General features: G+C 45.7%; 1 protein-coding gene and 1 pseudogene across 1 annotated transcript in view; one reads left to right on the top strand and one right to left on the bottom strand.

The window, feature by feature from the left end:
* EPRS1 (glutamyl-prolyl-tRNA synthetase 1) overlaps window positions 1-18190 on the top strand; it is a 125931-nt gene that overhangs the window by 11799 nt on the left and 95942 nt on the right. Inside the window, exons 2-4 of the mRNA XM_085887809.1 lie at window positions 7925-8009; window positions 16318-16417; window positions 16593-16746. Of these exons, the coding sequence (XP_085743935.1) occupies window positions 7925-8009; window positions 16318-16417; window positions 16593-16746 (339 nt within the window). The remainder of the gene's footprint in view (window positions 1-7924; window positions 8010-16317; window positions 16418-16592; window positions 16747-18190) is intronic.
* Window positions 4037-6629, bottom strand: LOC147022884 (uncharacterized; annotated as a pseudogene).

Raw genomic sequence — 18190 nt, 5'->3', positions numbered from 1 at the left:
TCGGTCAAAGGTCAAGGTCACAGTGAGGTCAAATATTCAATTTTTGATGGTTTGGTACAGAATCATCGTAGAAACTTCTGGTTTCCGTCGCTACCTTCTCTCGAGACAGCTTTTATTGGACAAGGTCAGAGGTCAAGTTGACGATTTCGTAAGTACCAGTCTATGACTGCTTGTTTGTTTGTGAACAGTATGACGGATTTCGACGAAACTTGGTGGGGGGGGGGGGTTCGGTCTGGTCCAAGGATCATGCCATTAGATTTTGGACTTGGTCAAAAATCCAATATGGCTGCTGTGGCGGCTAATTTGAAAAAAAAATTGAATTTTTTTTTTTTTTGCATTTCTACATGTTTTAAGTGATTTCCAACACCCCCCCCCCCAACCAAAAAAAAATTATTAGAGATAAAAAAAATTTGCAACTTTTTTTTCAACAAAATTTTGATTTCTTTTTTTTTGCATTTCTACATGTTTTAAGTGATTTCCAATCCCCCCCCCCCCAAAATTGTTCGAGAAAAAAAATTTGCAAATTTGTTTTCAACAAAATTTCGATTTTTTTTTTTTTGCATTTCTTCATGTTATAAGTGATTTTCAACAAAAAAACATGCCAAAATTATAATTGCGGCTGATTTTGGAACTTCAGGTGGATATACCCACGTAAAATCAATTTCTGTCTCGAGGAATCTGGTTATGACGAATGAATTGAGTATGTAAAAGGGAAAGTTGCAAACTATAACTCTGTGAGCACTGTTGACGTCAAATTGAATGAATAGGATATCAGGTTCACTTGAGTGACCTAGCAGTATTGGTGGCGGAGGTTTTGCACTCTACCGAGTGCTCCCCTTCTAGTTTTCTTATTGTATTGGTGGTAGATATAAGGAAAGTGTAAAATTCAGTAAATTGACCATGAAAAGGCGTATTCAAATATTATGAGCTAGTATTTTCTTTAAAAAAAGCCATTTGATTTGTAAATTGCTGCTCTCCTGAAACTTTTCGCTGAAAAGTACCCATTATTGCCTGGAGAACAAGAGTCAAATGATATTCATCACATTCAATGGGTTTGGAATCAGCAAAAATTGCATTGTAGTGTTGCGAATTCGCGCCCGCCGGCGTGCGAACGGCCACGTGACTCGAATCGCGGCACGTCGCCCACCGGACGGACAATTCTGTCGTGACCCTCCGGGAACTATCACCCGGAGCCAGTCACGGGTGGGCCTTTCGACCTCACCACAATCGTGCCAATCGACCACCCGCGTAGGATAGGGTTGTTCGCCAAACTCAACCTACCTAAGTACCCACGCGGATGGTAAACTGGGCGATCATACCTCGCCACAGGTCGACTCTGGACACGAGCCGCTTGGGCGCCCGTTCCGTACTATCGGGATAACCGAGCGGTGTTATCGTCGACCTCGACGGTTCAGATTAATTACTGGGATCTTGCACCTGCTACGAATCCTTTACGTGAAGCAGGATGGAGAGTCAGTGGAGAAAAGACAAAGCGAAACGGGACCAGTTCAACATGCAAGCACTTTATCTACACGACACACGGAGATCACACATATAGCAATTAAAACAATAATGCACAAAAAGCAAATGTAATATGACCGACTAACGCGTACACACGGCAACTCTTATACAGTTCTCCTTCACAAGACATGGCGCCACAAGATCCATACAAAAACAAAAGAAAAGGCCACCCTCAAAGACAAGGGGGCAGACGGGGCCCGTGGGCCTTTATGGCGTGGGACTAGGGCAGACCAAACGAGTCCCACGAGACCGTTGCAGGTTACTTGCACCCTCGTGGTGTGATGGTGGGCGAGCTCTCTCCGGCGCTCCTTGTACGAACGCGCAGGTCCGCGCGACACAGCTGGCAGAGCGGCGCCTCCAGTCCGCGTCCCTCCGCGACGTCCGGACTCTCCACCGGCTGCAAGCTCCAACGAGCGGGTCGCTCTACGGATCGCTTCTCCAAGACCCAGATGGGCAGAAGACCATGAACCGCCGACTGATACTGACACTCTCACCCACCGCCTTGACCTGACCTCCTCTGACATCCTCCGACCTGACTTCCTCCGACCTGACTTCCTCCGACCTGACTTCCTCCGACCTGACTTCCTCCGACCTGACTTCCTCTGCGGCGCCTCCGTGCACCCTTTTATTTCCCCGGCACCCGCCCCTCCCTTCGCGGCACGCGGGGGGGAACATTCCACCAGAGAAATCGGGGCGGGAGTTGAGTTCCAACCATCATTCTTGTTTACCAGAGAAATGGGTGGGAGTTGTTGTTCCCCTTTTGTGTTCGTGGAGATGTTGACGGTTGCTGGCGGAGTGGTGAGGATGGCCTGGTTGTTGAGAGGCAGGTGTGGTTGTGGTTGTTGTGAAGTGGCGTTGTGGTTGGTGGTTGATGTGCGATGGCGGTTGAGATGTGGTTGGTTCAAAATAAAGATAGAACAGAAAAACGCCTATCTCAAAGTGTCGCAGCCCGAATGAATCGCATTAATTCCCTCTAAACAACGGGTTTGGGGCTAACTACACATGTACTTAAGAGATACCTCACCTATTGGACCTGGATGGTGGTTTGCGAATTTCCACAGCCGTAACAATAGATTACATACTTTACTCTATTTTGAAAAGGGAACTGATAATCGTGATAATGATAAACTCAGAAAATGTAGTCAAATTATTGCACACTTCACTTTTAAGCGGCTACGGTTTACTGTCTACTACCATTCTACCAGGACACAGGGTACACGCATACATCAGTCCAGTACAATATGAGTTTCTGAGCTCAAGTGTACTGGCTCTGGATCAAGAAGTCAACACTTTTACAAGCAATGTGACTTTGCATTTGCACATTCTAAGCTCGGCCGATATCTCAGTCTGTGTCTACTGCGTCTGCCTACTGGCATTCTCCTTCACAAGCACACAGTCCAGTGCATTGCAGATTGGCCTTCTTGCATTTGCAGCGGTTTCTACAGCCTTTTTTGCAGACGCACGACACCAGCTCGAAGCAGCTTTTTGAAGCCTCAGGGAGTGTGTGTGGTCCAGAGCGGTTCGTAGGACCCATCCTCTGTTTGCCGCCAGCCCCAGCTTGTTGGTGATGGAAGCACGTGTTGAGGGACCAAGTCCTGCCCCCAGACATAGCCACCCTGGAAGACTGATCTCTTGACATGCTGTTCCAAAGCATCGTAGGTAGGTGGGATGTGCTGGACGGAGTTCCTCTTGGCGAAGAGTTTCTTTCTGGCCTCGTTGACGTCCGTATATGGACTGGTGCGCTCATAGAGGAGCACCACAAACCTTTCAATGCAGTGCATTGTGTCATCCTGGATGTTGACTGGCATGGTGGTCAGGGTCACAAGAGAATCTGTCAGTTCTGGAAACGAGTTCCATGTGGCCCAGGCAGATTTCTTCCCATGCCCCACGAATGCTGATACCGTGTCACATCCGGTCATGGCGTGGCGGACAGGGAGGGCACGTGCCTTCTGTGGACCGAGGGAGGCAGCTATTTCATGGGCAGGGATGTAGCGGTAGTTCTTGCCCGTCCCAAAGGCAATCCAGAGTTCATCCACGCATCATAGTGCCTGGGCTACCATCACCGCCAAGACGACGACGTCGGTGTCTACGGTTCGAACTTGAATCTGACGGTGGTCATGTTCTGCAACATGGGCCACATGTAGCATGATGCGAGTGTCCGCCTCTTCTTGACCTCATGGAGCCAGAGAGCTTTCATCTTCCTGCCTTGGAAGGCAGATGACTGCTTCACCATCTGTGACTACCAGCTCCTTTTCCTCGTCATGGAAGGACTGCACCAGCACATCGGACAGGAAGGTGAAGAGCTCCACCTTGTTTGCGTCCACGTAGGAAACTCTGCCAGTTTCCTGGTATGGCTTTGGTGCTCACCACGCGCCGTCGCACCCCTTTTCCTCGTTTCTCCCTTGTCGCCATCTTCAAGGAGCCATCTTTGTAGCTATTCCAAACGAGGTCGAGACGTGAAGCACGACGCAGCTGCCCCTCGACGTATGGGATGAAGACTTGGTGGGCATATTCTTCAAATGTCTTGGCAGTGCCAGGCTGCACTGCACGATGACTGCGCTGTCAAGGACAATAGAAGTGACAGCAGGTGTATCAGACTGAACTTCAGCAATGCCTTCAAGGCACATCAGCAAGTCGCTTTTTCTACCCAGGTGTAGCTTACCTGCATCAGATAACGTGGGAGGGCATGCTTGATTTTCATGACTGAAGAACTCGTCCAGGTTCCCATCGCGGTTCTGGCAGCCTATGTAGAGCCTTGCAAATAAGGCCATGTCATTCATCACAGATGCTTCCTTTCCTTTGGGTGCTTTTGGTCTTCTGTCTGTTCCGAAGAGGGGGAGTTTGTTCCTCTTTATAGGTTCGTCAATAGTCTTGTTTCTGTCGATGAGGCAATCCTTTGAGTATGCCTGAAACTGTTCTTGTCCAATCTGCTTGGCAGTGCGAATTGTTTCAATCACTGCAGGATCGGCAATCTCCTTGGTGCCTAGGACCAGCAAATCTGGACTATACTCCTTGAAGGGATTCCCCAGCTCTTCAATGACAGCCACAAGTGATTGTACATCTTTGGCAAATGCTTCCTGTGAACGTGGTGTTTCTTCATGGTGACGTGTCTCTTCATTGGCATTTGGATGCATGTTCGCCTCCTCAAACTCCATGATCACTCTGGCCACCTCGGGTCCGGCGACCATCCAGCGCTTCAGAGCACTGGGATTGTCCGTCAGGCCAATGGCACCTCCATCACCATTGACATGGGCATTGTTTTGTTCATGCACTTGGTCAAGAGGAATTGCTGAGAATGCCCTCTTGGTCTTTTGCACTGTGAAGTGGCCTGCCTTGAACACATTGTAGATCTGGAAGCAACGGGTGGTACGTCAGTGTAGTACTTTGGTAGATGGTCAACAGTCCTTGATGCAGCAGGCCCGCCAGTGATGACAATCCCATGTTCCACTCCTCCATCTGCACACACTGGGTGTTGCAGGAGAGAGATCCCTGTTCCATGGAACGAATCCTTTGCTGTTGTGGAACTAGGGTTGTGGTCGATGTTGTCCACAGCTGCGGTCGTGAACACACTACCACGCAGGGTTGGCGGGCAGACCACTTGTTCTGTTTGGAACATCTGACACGCCCAGTTTCCCATCTCTGCAGAAAGGCACAGGACACGGTCGTATGAGATGCTGAGACCACAACTGAAGAGCTTATCCACTAGTTCCCTCTTGCGAGTCTCAGCGTGCAGCATCAGGCCAATGTACATTGGCAGAGGAGTTTCTTGAGATGTGGCATGTCTGACAGCTGGATGTTCTTGTGTCTTTGTACCAACAGGAGAGGTGCTTCTTTTCTGCTTCTGGCGATGCTTGGCACCATTGAATTTCAGGAGTTGTGCAATGGACAAAGCTGCCTGTCTTGAAGGAGCATCAAATTGATTCTTCATGGAGGGTCCATGCAGCACCATATTTACCAGTGAAAGTAGCACAGGTGGCACAGCCTCCTGCTGGCAGCCTTCCTTGAATGAGTTGGCTTCCTCAAACATGTATTGATGAACTATCTGTGAAGCTCGAGCGAGGTGAACTAATTCACTGTCACAGTTCAGCTCGCAGGCTTTGCCAAGTGCCTCGCCAATGTCCTCATCAAATGCCAACAGGACATCTCATCCTTTGCTCTGTGCCCGTAGGCCTGGGAGCTGGGCTAGTAGGCGTTCTTTCAGCCTTGTCATATTCACTCTCGTGTCCAAGGGAACTCCAAAATGCTCCATTCTGTTCGCGTACAGGTTTGCTAGGTCGGCAAGTCTGAATACAGGGGATGTGTTCTCTTCCAGGTGAGTATCTTCAATGTAAATGGCAAGTTCTGCCAGCACAATTTCGGAGACCACACATTCATGACCAGTCTTGTCTTCAGCATTGACAGAGGACTTTGTGTGATTGTAGAGAGACATTAAACACTTGGAATGATACTTGACATCAAGAGCTCGCATATCACCCATGCTGAGCCGTGCCAGCAGTTCGTGGTCTCCAATTTGTTGCACACTGCCGCACACGCTGATCAATCTTGAAGGTGGTGGCTTCATGTAAGGTGTGCACACCAGACTGTCTGCAGAAGAAGCATGAGGGTTGACAAGAGGTACTTGATTCTGCACTGAGTGACCTGGTGCGCTTTCCTGGCATGGCATTGCCTTCACCAGATGAGCTGCCTCCTGCTGGCCTCTTCTGTGCTCTTTGCAACTTTGTTGTATTAAAACGAAGCATGCATCGTTTATGATAGACAGCTTTGTGAGCAACCAGTGTGGCCTTGATGCCCTCTCCTTCATCAAGTCTATCAAGCTGCAGCGTTCTGGGTAGTAAGCCCAACTCTCCAAACTGCATCAGATTCCCGGCCAGTGTCTTGTACCCACTCCCTGTGTTTGGGCGTTTCGTATTTTCTGGGCAAACAAGGGACTCTGCTGTGTCCTCATGGCATATGGCACACAGTTCCCAGTTTGTGTTGGATGGGCCAACAGACGCACGGTCCACGGAAGAATGCACTAGCTGGAACTTCTTTGACATGCTCACTCAGGCTCGTGTTGACTCCGCTCCTGATGATTATCACTCCATATTCTGCAAAGACACAAAACACCTTGTTACCACACTAATACTACTTGCTACTACTACTACTACACCAATATTACCAATTGCAACAACACTTCCACCACGAGCACCACCACAACAAAATACTTCTGAAACTGTCACTGATGCTGTGTGCGAAAATGGATTTTCCCATAAAAGTGACCATTTTTCCCCAATACAATGGTTGGAAATGTAATAAATCAACACAAATGACATTTGTATTGTTTTCCTTTGTAAATGCACATCACATGGAGTATTTATCACCTCTGAGAAACCTACAAAGAGAATAACAATGACAGATATCCCATGTTGTTAAAGTAGAATGGCCGCCATTTTGGAGACCAAGGCAAAATCTTGAGTGGCTCCATATCCAGAATTGTTCAGAATACATTAGTCAACATATGTACCAATTTTGGTGCTTTTATGAAAAGTCGAACAATTGGTTTGCTATACTGCAGTACTATAAGAATGAGGATGAAGTTTTGTTTGTTTAAGGCAGTGTTTCTCAACCGGGGTTCCCCGGAACCTGAGGGTTCCGCAAGAGGTTGCTCGGGGTTCCGCGAGAAACTAATAAATAGGCTAATGCATTTTTGAGTAGTTTTTGTTTGATTTAATATTCGTAATTTTACTATACACGTATGGCATATTGTTGGAAACTCCTTGGTTATTATAATAGAGGCTTCAACCTCTTATATTATTTACAATTATAACAACCATAGGGAATGTTATATTATAACAACCACGAAGCGCGATCGACGCCCGGAATAACGACTCGTCATTGAACACGGCACACGACCTGTACGTGATGATGTCACCCACTCGAAGGATGATGCGCGATGAACGCCCGGAATAACAACTAGTCATTGAACACGGCGCACGGCCTGTACGTGATGACGTCACCAATGATGACGTGGTCTGTCTCATTGCCAATAAATTTGACAAAAAGGGGGTCATTTTTTCCTTAAACGAGGTATCCGAAAAAAAAATATTATATTTACCACGTGAACTACAATAAAAATATAAAACTGCTATATATTAATATAGCTGCTATATAATAAACTGCTATATAAAACTGCTGAGACATGAAAACTATTTCAAGGGTTCCACAAGGGTAAAAAGGTTGAGAAACGCTGGTGTAAGGTGTGAAATGCCACTCATTTGAATCATACCAACAACATGCATATCGATGGTCGCTCTACAAATTGATGGAATTGGAAATGACAAATGCTTCCCCCCCCCAAGTTTTTAGCTTTTTTTTAAAATTCAAGTTCCCTTCTTCCTCCCTCCTTTGTTTTTCTTCTTGACAGCTGCTTTGCTGGCAGTTGAGTGTGTACGTGATTCGTTGGTCATTGCAGTGGAGACTGGGCAGGAAACCAGCTTGAAAGTTTCCGAGTAAGTGAAGTTTTACTTGTTGCTTAAAAATAATGATGATTGTTTCAAAACTGTTTAGACTTGTCTATGAAGGAAGATTAGAGGTGATAGAATGGGATGAATTAAAGAAGAAACTAGAACGGCACTTGGTAGAGCTCATACCTCCGCCAGGCTGAATATTTTTATGTTTTGTACCCCACTGATGAGCCTTACCTGCATCTGGATCTCAACCAAGATCTAATTGGCTTATTCTCATCATCTAACTAATTAATCCACCAAGTTTTGTCATAATCCATCAAAAACCTTTTGGAATACAGTCATACCCCGGTTTATGTCATGTTATAACTAACAATTTCCGATATTCGTCATCTCAACTCGCACTTACGTCTCTTTCAAAGCCATGCCTTTTATTCTCGAGCATTTTCAGAATTTAGAACTGATAAAGATGCCAGAATACAATGCGAAAGCACCAAATCGGGAGATCGCAAAAGGGGCATTCCATGTCAAGTGTACACACCCTCCCGACACTAATACCTCATTTTCTCCCCATATGTTGGTCATGTATTCACTTGGGTGAAAAAAACTCAAAATACCAACTTTTAGACCTGTGGGCCTAACGGGGCCCATTTTAGGGGCCTCCCAAAGTTGGGTGCCCCTGGCTGCCCCACAAGCTTCCAGAGGCCATATCACAGGTTGTAGTGGTCCGATTTGGCTGATCTTGGTATCAAAATGCTCGTAAAAGCGAGATCTTTCGAATCTCATAAAGTAAAATCACTCCGAAAGAGTAATTCAAAAAGTTATAGTTTGGGGCGCCCTTTGTCCTTGGCCAGTAGATATGATCATCCACGTTGTCCCGAGCCAAACCGATGGTCCCGATTTTTTTTTTTTTTTTTTTTTTTTTTTTTTTTTTTTTTTTTTTTTTGTGTGTGAGAATACCCCTTCATATACTCCAACACCTCAGCATAAATAAAAATGGGATCTCAATGGGTTCAAGTGTGATGATGGTTTTATTGTTCGGGGACTCGGGTGCTGGACACACAATACGCTACAATACATAGCACAATATTTGAACACAAGATTTCCAATACACGATATCAGTATATTGTGCATAAATTTTCCACATGCACATGCAGGAACTGGAAGCGATACTAGTATGAGTAAGAGTTTTTCCTAGCATATTATCGTCAAGATTTTTGCCAACCAATGTTTTATTTGACAGCTGTTTATTTTTTACTGATTGTGTAGGTTCTACCTGTAGCAGTTTTTGGTTCCATGGAAAGAAGTACATCAGAAATGTCTAAAATGCAATGATCTTCAATGTCAGGAAAAAAGAAACTATTTGTGGGACTGTTTGGATGAAGAAAAATCGCATTCACTTCACAAGTGTCCTGAAAGGCTTCCATGATGCAGGCAAGCCACCATTTTCCATCATAGTGCACTGTGACATAACCTGAGAGTTTCCCGTTAAAAGTTGGTGGAGATTTTGAAATAGCTGACTGGATAGGGTGTTCCTCGCTAAGGCTGAATTTGTGTACTTGAAGAGCAGTTTCAGAAATAGGGAAAATAGGGAAAGCATGAAGTTTTTGAGTTCCAGCTATGGTTTTGGCCATTTTTAACCTTTCTTCCAGATTTCGTTCTTCCTCGTCATACGCCTCTTGGATCCCGTAACCGAACTTCACTTCATTCAGACCATTTTCAGCAAAGGCGAAAAGATCTTTTGGAGAAATAATTTGACTGTCGTAAGGTCTACGCAGGCTCTCACGTGTTGCTTCTCGTTTGACTGTACCTCCCACGCCATCTCAAGGGCCCTTGCCATGACTTGTGGCAAAAAAATGCCATTCTGCGTCAATACCATACTCTGATTTGTGACGACATAGGTTTATGAAGGCTTTGCAATTCTTATATTGGCCCTCGCAACCGTCTGAGAAATAGTAAAGTTTCTTTACATTTCCAAAGCTGGATTTCAAGTGTTCGATGAGCATTCTTTGGAAGAGGTGGACTGAGATAACGTCGTGAGTATTGCATTCTGATATAATGGTGAACGAATCGTGGTTTAATTTGCCATAGTCCGATTTAAAATAGTAAACCCAGGGGGTGAATTGTCGCTTGAGAGCAGTTCCAATGGAATCCTTGGGCCGCATCCTGTACGACAAACGAATAGTTCTCTGAGAAGTCTCCAATAATGACAAATTCTCCTTCACTGATTTTTGTCTTTCTTATTTTTCAGAAACTGAGATTGGGCCTTGGCAATGAAGTCGTGTCTCACTAATTTCACCGCGCGTTCACAGAATTGATTAATGAATTCTTCCAAAGGCAGGACCATGGAGCTCAGTTCAGATCTGTCGGTGGATGTCCACCGTTTAAACTGAATTTCATCAATATCCTCTAGTTCATAAGCACTCAGTAGCTCGGTTTTGAAGTCTTCAATTGATGGGCAACTTTCACAAGTTCTGAAATAACATGCCGGTTGTGTTGGGTTACAAACGCTGCGTGCTATCACATGATAATAGCGAGGAAGTTCGGTTATCTGTGGCATTTTGGAACCAAACATCATGAGTTTCACATTTTGATGCATCGTACATACACATACACTGTGTACCACCTGACCCGGCCAGGACACACTCCGAGGGACGTAGCATGGTGAACTTCACGAATCCAACTTTCAAGCCAGGGTTCTTCTCTTTGAATTTCTGAAACAGTTCCTTGAGATTGTTCGTACCAGGCGCTTTTGAATTTTGTCTTTTCCATGTTCATTCCTGACCACCACACAGTCCTTTTTTCCCGGCATTATTCAGCTGACTTCATCACTTCGGTAAAATTCGGTTACGGCGGATTTCACTTCGTCGGGCAATATTTTACCCTGTTTGGGATTTGGAGACTATAGCATACCATTTTCTTTCTCTAAATTTTTGGCTTGCACAGCCATTCTTTAGGAGCAACTGAATTAACTCATCATCCCTCTGATGCTCGTATTCCTAGCAAATATTGTCAGTATACGTATTTGCTCTGAACGGCTCGAAACAACGTATTTTTCTTTCAGGCTTTTGATCACCTCTGGCATGAAGTTTTCATCACATTTTGACGCTGTATTTTGTGTTTTCTCCACAGTGCTTGGTCCAGCAACTAGTTATAATTTCTTTCGCACAGAATCTTCCACTTTACTCCGCTTTTCAGGAACGTACCCTGGGTTCCTTTCTGCCTTTCGTTTGTCGAATGGGCTTTCGCCTATCATCGATAACGACTGGTTTAATAGGTCAACTTCTGCTCCTCGTCCTCATCTGTCGAAATAGATTCCGCAATGCCTTCGATAGTACCTTCTGATGATAATTTCGAACTGGTTGAAGATGATTCTTCAATATGCTCTGGTGACAACTGAGTTTTTTTTTTTCTGCACGAAATACAAAGTGTCATCTTTTTTTTCCACCTTTGAAGAAAATTTCATCAACATATCATTTGACACATTTCGAAGATCTTTTCGTTGTTTTGTTTTATGGCAGCTGAATGGATCGCAACAGTATTTTCGGGACTCCTTTCGATCTTCAGTCGCCATGCTTATTGCAAAATATGCAAAAACTGAGATTAGCCCATTTATAACTTAATTCGATGATGGTTATACAAAAAATGTACACTTAAAAATCAATAGACACAATTGGCAGAATAATTTTTCGCAAATGATGCTATATATATATATATATATATATATATATATATATATATATATATATATATATATATATATATATATATATATATATATATATATATATATATATATACACACACACACACACACACACACACACACACACACACACACACACACACACACACACACACACACACACACACACACACACACACACACACGTATATAATAGTCCAGAGATGATTGTCAATTTCAGACATAAAGTCACCTGCCAGCAGGTAACGTCATTGGAACGATGACAGCAAACGTCGCCCAATGTCGAATCAAGAATTGGTGATATGTGGACCCCGAACAATAAAACCATCATCACACTTGAACCGATTGAGATCCCATTTTAATTTATGCTGAGGTGTTGGAGTATATGAAGGGGTATTCTCACACGAAAAAATCGGGATCATCGATTTGGCGGGGGGGCGGGGACCCAAGGTCAAAGGGCGCCCCAAACTATAACTTTTTGAATTACTGTTTCAGAGTAATTTTACTTTCCGCGATTCAAAAGATCTCGCTTTTACGAGCATTTTGACACCAAGATCATTCAAATCGGACCACTACAACCTGTGATATGGCCACTGGAAGATTGTGGGTCAACCGGGGGCGCCCAAATTTGGGGGGGGCTGAAATGGGCCACGATGGGCCCCCAGGTCTAAACATTGACACACAATGTTTTACCGTGGATACAAACACTTGCACAAAAAAAGAGTGAAATCTGAGACGATGTGTCAAAATTTCGCTGAAAAATATGTACACTTGACATGGAATAACCCAAAATGGCCAAAATAATTACTTTCAGTCACACGTATAGAAATACACTGTCCTGTAGATTGGTGAAGAAGGATTGCAAAAGTGTTACCTGAGAAGTGAAATTAGATTTTATTCATCAAATGGATGCTGGTTTTAATGGATTGCCAGGTTATTAGGTTTGCCTCCGATCTATAAATATGCCAACAATCATTGAAAAAGGAGGAAGAAAATGTACTTCCAACTTCGACCGCTTCTGCAAGAAGTTTATTTTTATTTTATTTTTCATTTAAATATGTCTGGTAATTTTTTTTTTTCTTTTATTGATAAGTATTTGTGCTTGAACATAACTGTCATTAATCAAAAAATGCATAATATCATAGGTAAAGAGCAAAATATTGTTACGGGTTTGGAAGCCTTGTGCACACAAACAGACAGCAGTCCCCACAGTTCAGTTATTTCAATAAGTATGTGTTTATAGTTAGAATCCATCCCCTATGTCTAACGGGAATTACATGTGTGCGGTGCGAAGTTTCTTTATACTAATTAGTTTTTTTTTTTACATCTTAAATCCCTCCTTCGCTCCTGCCACCATCAGCCTTTCTTACGCGCATGCATGCCGAGCACAGACGTGGGCTGGGCTTCCATCGCCTCAGATCGGAGCCACGCTCCAAAAAAGGTCATGGAGTGTTTCCTCTGCCCAATGAGCGAAGGGCGAGCATCGCACGTGCGCCCCAGCCAATGGGAGGCCAGCGTGCCGAAAGCTACTACAGAGCCTCTTCGGGGGGCAGGCCTCCGAGACGCCTCGACACCCCCCCCCCCGAGACGCACCGTCCAATCAGGAGGCGAGTGGCGAGAAAAGAAATCACTCCGACCTCGAGTCCATACCAGGGGTGGTGTGGTTGGAGTGGTCTGCGGTCATGGTGGCTTGGTCTCAGTCGTGGTCTGCGGTCCTTTGCGGTGGCTCCTTATGGTGGTGGTGACCGAGCGGCCAGGGTCATGGGCCGTGGACTTCGGGTCGTGGGTTCGAGTCCCACCGTGGTGGTTTGGAGTTGGTGTGACCTCACTAGGTGGGAAGGTACCCGACAAGACCCTGGTCTCCCAGCTGAACTATCCTCCTCGACAGGAGGACCGAATAAAGACGCACGGGGTCCATTTCCGTGTGTGTGTGTGTGTGTGTGTGTGTGTGTGTGTGTGTGTGTGTGTGTGTGTGTGTGTGTGTGTGTGTGTGTGTGTGTGTGTGTGTGTGTGTGTGTGTGTGTGTGTGTGTGTGTGTTTTTTATATGTCTGTGGGCCCCGTCTGTAAGTAGAAACTGTTAAGTGCCTGTGATCCTTGTAAATTGTATTTCTTTTATTCATGATAACTCTGCTCTGTGCCTCCCTCCCTATTGTAAAATATATCCCCTGTTAAATGTTCCAGTTCGTTGCCTATCGTTTCTACCATTGGCCCAGCACGTGCGGGCTTGAAAAGTAGTAAGGCCGTTTGGGCCGGTAAGTTGTCATTTGGACCGACGGATCTTGGTAATCCCCACTCGGTTTACACCTGGATCGGGCTCAGTAAACGGCCCGTTCCACCCGAGGTCCGTCGAGGGTGTGACTTCCCCGGTAATTTGACGAAGTGGGTATTTAGGTATATTGGAATTTAGCTATTAACCCTACCCCACACCATTAGAGAATTGGCGATCACGGTCCTTAAGTGACCCGTGACCTTCAGAGTTGTCCGAGAGTCACTACCTAAATTCCGGGTGTTCGGTGGGGGACGGCTCTACAACCAAACTCAGAGGTTGTAATTGGTGCGGGAGGGGCGGTGTATGACCCCCACCCCCATCAAATTTCCCCCCCCCCGACCCCTGCTGGTTCCGCACACCATCATGGCAGACCGGCTCCGGCGAGGCCACTTGACATGAATCAGTTCGTGGAAATAATGCAAAGCATAATGATAGACATGAAGAACTAAATAAAAATGAATGCGCGAGCGATGTATGCCAAAATGGATGTAAATGCGCAAAAAATGGACGAAATGAAGAAGGATGCACGAGCGATGGATGCCAAATTGGATGGAAACATGCAAGCATGGAAAGAGGATATGCGGGCAATGAGAGGTGATATGGAAAACGTGGTCTGGAATTTTACAAATACGACCAGGACAGTGCATGAAGAGGTGACCGAGTCAAGGGGGAGTGTTGAAGGTGTTCGGTCCATGATGGAGACGGGTGAGGTCGAGGGGACGAGTGACGCCACGACAATTAGGGGGGAAATTAATAAACTCGGACATGAAGGTACGACGGAAAAATTAAAGGAGGTGACGGAGACGCAGAAATCAAAAGAGGGGGATGAATTGCATGAAACTAAAGAGGAGCACACACAGGTAGATATAGGAGGGGACAATGGGGTTGAGCATGGGGAATGTTTCGTGACCCGGTGCGAGCATCAGGATAGCCTCCCTCAGGAACAGAGAGAGGATGAGCTCCCTCGAAGCAGATCGTGATCAGGTAAGTCCGGTCGGCCCGTGCAGGGTCGAGGGGGTGCATGGTATGGAAGGGTACGTGCAGAAATTGGGGGGGGGGGGTAGAGACCTCGCAGTAACACGAGTCCCCGATGTGATTGTCCTGGAGTGCGTGTCAAGGTGTGCGAGTGGTGTGTGAGTAATATGGCGTGCATGCATGGAAATGGACGACGGACCGATCCAAACGGGAGACATGAGTAGCGAGCCTGGAAGGCCGCAAAGGGTTAATTTGGCAACCGCGCCGGGTTCGTGCGACAGCGCGTACGAGGTCCATGGCACGTTTCGTGCACGGCCCACAAACGCGCGTTTGCGCGAGCACAATCCGGCGTGAGAACGCTCCACGTTGGGTACAAGCCGGCCACGTGGATGGTGAAAATGGTGGCGGTTGTGTGGATTTGGAGCGGACGGGTCCGCATGCGTGCCGCGTGTTCTGTTCGCGGAACTCGCGGAGCGGGTTCCCAGGACGATGTGCTCGTGTGGGCCTGCATGGGAAACTGCGCGGGTGACGTCACTGGGGACCTCGCGGCGCGAGTTACGGGCGAGCGGCACGTGTTGGCTCGCATGGCAGACCCCTCGAAGGCATGTGCTTGTTGCGATGCGCAGGGTGACGACAAGGCCCCAGGTATTGTCTGACGGAAGGGACGAACGAGCGAGTCGCAGACCGCCGCCTTGGCGGTGCAAAAACAAAAAAAGGGGGCCTTGCTTACGGGTACACTGCCCCAGCCAGGATGTGGTAAACATCCTGCCCGGGCATAAGAGCACTAGTTAGTGGGAAGGGTTAGCGTTAGTTCGACCGGCTTCATGGGGCCTGTGGAACGAGTTAGAGGGAATGTTAGGTTAGATTAGAAATGGATTTCGAAAGACATGGACAGACATGGAATGTGTAGTGGGGGACGTAGCTTCATTATAGAATTAAATGGAATGTGCACAAGTTTAAGTGATGACGATGGGCACAAGCTTGTTAGTGGGGATGGAGCTGGCAGTGATGTGAGTGAATTAAGAAAAAAAAAAGTGTACAATGAGTGAATGTGGGACAGCGGGCCCAAGTGTGAATGGAGCTAATGTGGAATGCATGGTGCAAATGAATGATTGGGAGGAGGAGTGAATCCCACCCAAGGGAACCCAGGGTAAGTGTAATGTATGTTAGTGTAATGTATACAAAGGCCGAGAGCTGGGATAGCTAGGAAGGTGGTATTGTGCGTGTGCTTTCTCTCCTCTACCCACATTTGACTATTACAGGAAAATAGTAATAATTAGTGCTGAAACATTGTGGGCTAGATGGTTAGAAGTTTGCCTTTAACTGCCTTTACTTTCAATTTTGTGTGTCATGTTGTGATTGATCAGTTTCAAGCTATTTCTTTTCCCCTCCTTCACTGTAGGAGAACGACGTTCAACACCTCCAATTCCATCTGCCGCTACATTGCTCGTCTGATCCCAAAGCATGGACTCTATGGAGGAAACCTGTTGGAGCAAGTCGAGGTTTGCAGAGGGTAGCAAGAGTGAATGGAAGGATTTGATAAAGAGCAGATTACGTAGTGTGAAAGGTTTATCGTCGAGGTTGGCAAGAACAGGTTACATAAAGGCGAAGGGGCTCCAGACAATGAAAAAAACGATGGCCGCCTGTTTTTGCATGATCCCATCAATGTGTTTGCAGGTTGATCACTGGTTAGATTTTGCTGATAGGTTGGCTGACCCTACGGAGTTTCCTCGTGCCTTAGCTGCTCTACAGCACAACCTCAGTCTCCGTTCATACCTAGTGGGCCATTCACTAACCTTGGCAGACCTTGCTGTTTGGGCGACTCTTACAGGTGGGGACACTAAAGAGCATTGCAAGAGCAATCTGGTGGTTATATCGATGTATTTATATAAATGCAAGTTGTGCTATGGTGTAAACGTCATAACCACAGCATGTATAATGCTGAATGATACCTCATTTTGCATGCACCCATTGGCAGACACAGCTCATTAGATGTTGTTAGCTCACCTGGAATGAAACTCGACTACAACCATCATCACCCGTGATGTACCAAAGTTTATCGACCGCATCAAAATCTGCACTCATTAAGGGGGGTCAACAGGAGGATTTTTGACCCCCCCCCACCAATGGTATGTGCCAATGAGCTGGTTAGTGAGGAAAATTTCACACAATGGATAGATGTTGATTTTATGGCTTGTTTACCAGCCCGTTCAAAGGCCTTGCGATAACCGCGCTCATGGGCCGTGCCGATTGGTTGTTAGCTAAGAAAAATTCCACACGGACAGATATACGTAAGGGAGGTTTTAAGAATGTAGAGAGGTTAGAAGTACTAGGTAGGGGATGGGGATGAGATCTTTCGAAACGCATGCTTGACACACTCTACATTTACGGGAACTACATCACACTTGCGCTCACAAATACTATGAAATAAATATTTCAATGTATTCCCCATTTTATCTTCCAGACCAGATCGGTAACAAAATATAAATGCTTGATCATGGCTCTTTCTGTAAATCAGTTCAATTTGTTATCCATTGTTTTTCAGGACAATTTATTGTTTTGTTTTAAACAAAATTGAGTTGGATTTATGGGAGTGGTGGCAGAGGTTGCTCTCCTTGTTTGAGGGGATGAGAGGAAGGGAGATATGTAGAGGGAGGATTCTTTGGATATTGTTGCAATTGCTACATGCCAAATGAACCCAACATGGTTTGCACCAATTGGATAGAGTTGAAGAAAGTGTATGTTGGCAAAAATACTTGGACAGGGTTATTTAATCATTGAACCCTTTCCCCTGTTTGTCAGTTAATATCCACCATTCTTTTGATAACTGTTAAAGGTACCAGAGAATGAATGGTTTGAATTTAGGAAATGCTTGCATATTAGGCCTAATAAAAAAAATACCAGGTGATCGTCCCCAACCCCATCCTTTTTTTAACCCGCCCCCTTTGTATTTAATTATTTGTTGTTTTATCAAACATCCCAAAGAAATCACTCCTGTGACCGAAGGAAGTGGTGCAGTGAAACGGCAGCACCTCTTAAAAAGTAGCCCCGTAGGGAACTGACGGTTACTTCCCCAACAGGCTGGGTGACCGTACTCTCCTGATGCAAATGAAACAATAACACACAAAACTAAACAACACAAGAAAAACAACGAGAAACGAACGAAACACGGTGATTTTGAAAGGTTCTTCTTCATTTTTTTTATAGACAGGAAGGCAGGACATCCCAAATATTGAAGAAGTTGTTTTCACCACTTAAAAATCCATATCTTTGTG

The sequence above is a fragment of the Eptatretus burgeri genome, chromosome 7 (assembly GCF_056783735.1).
Source record: "Eptatretus burgeri isolate ZD-2024b chromosome 7, Ebu_testis_v1, whole genome shotgun sequence".
Classification (NCBI taxonomy): domain Eukaryota; kingdom Metazoa; phylum Chordata; class Myxini; order Myxiniformes; family Myxinidae; genus Eptatretus; species Eptatretus burgeri.
The sequence above is the reverse complement of the archived record's forward strand: the minus strand, read 5'-3'. Positions and strand labels throughout refer to the sequence as shown.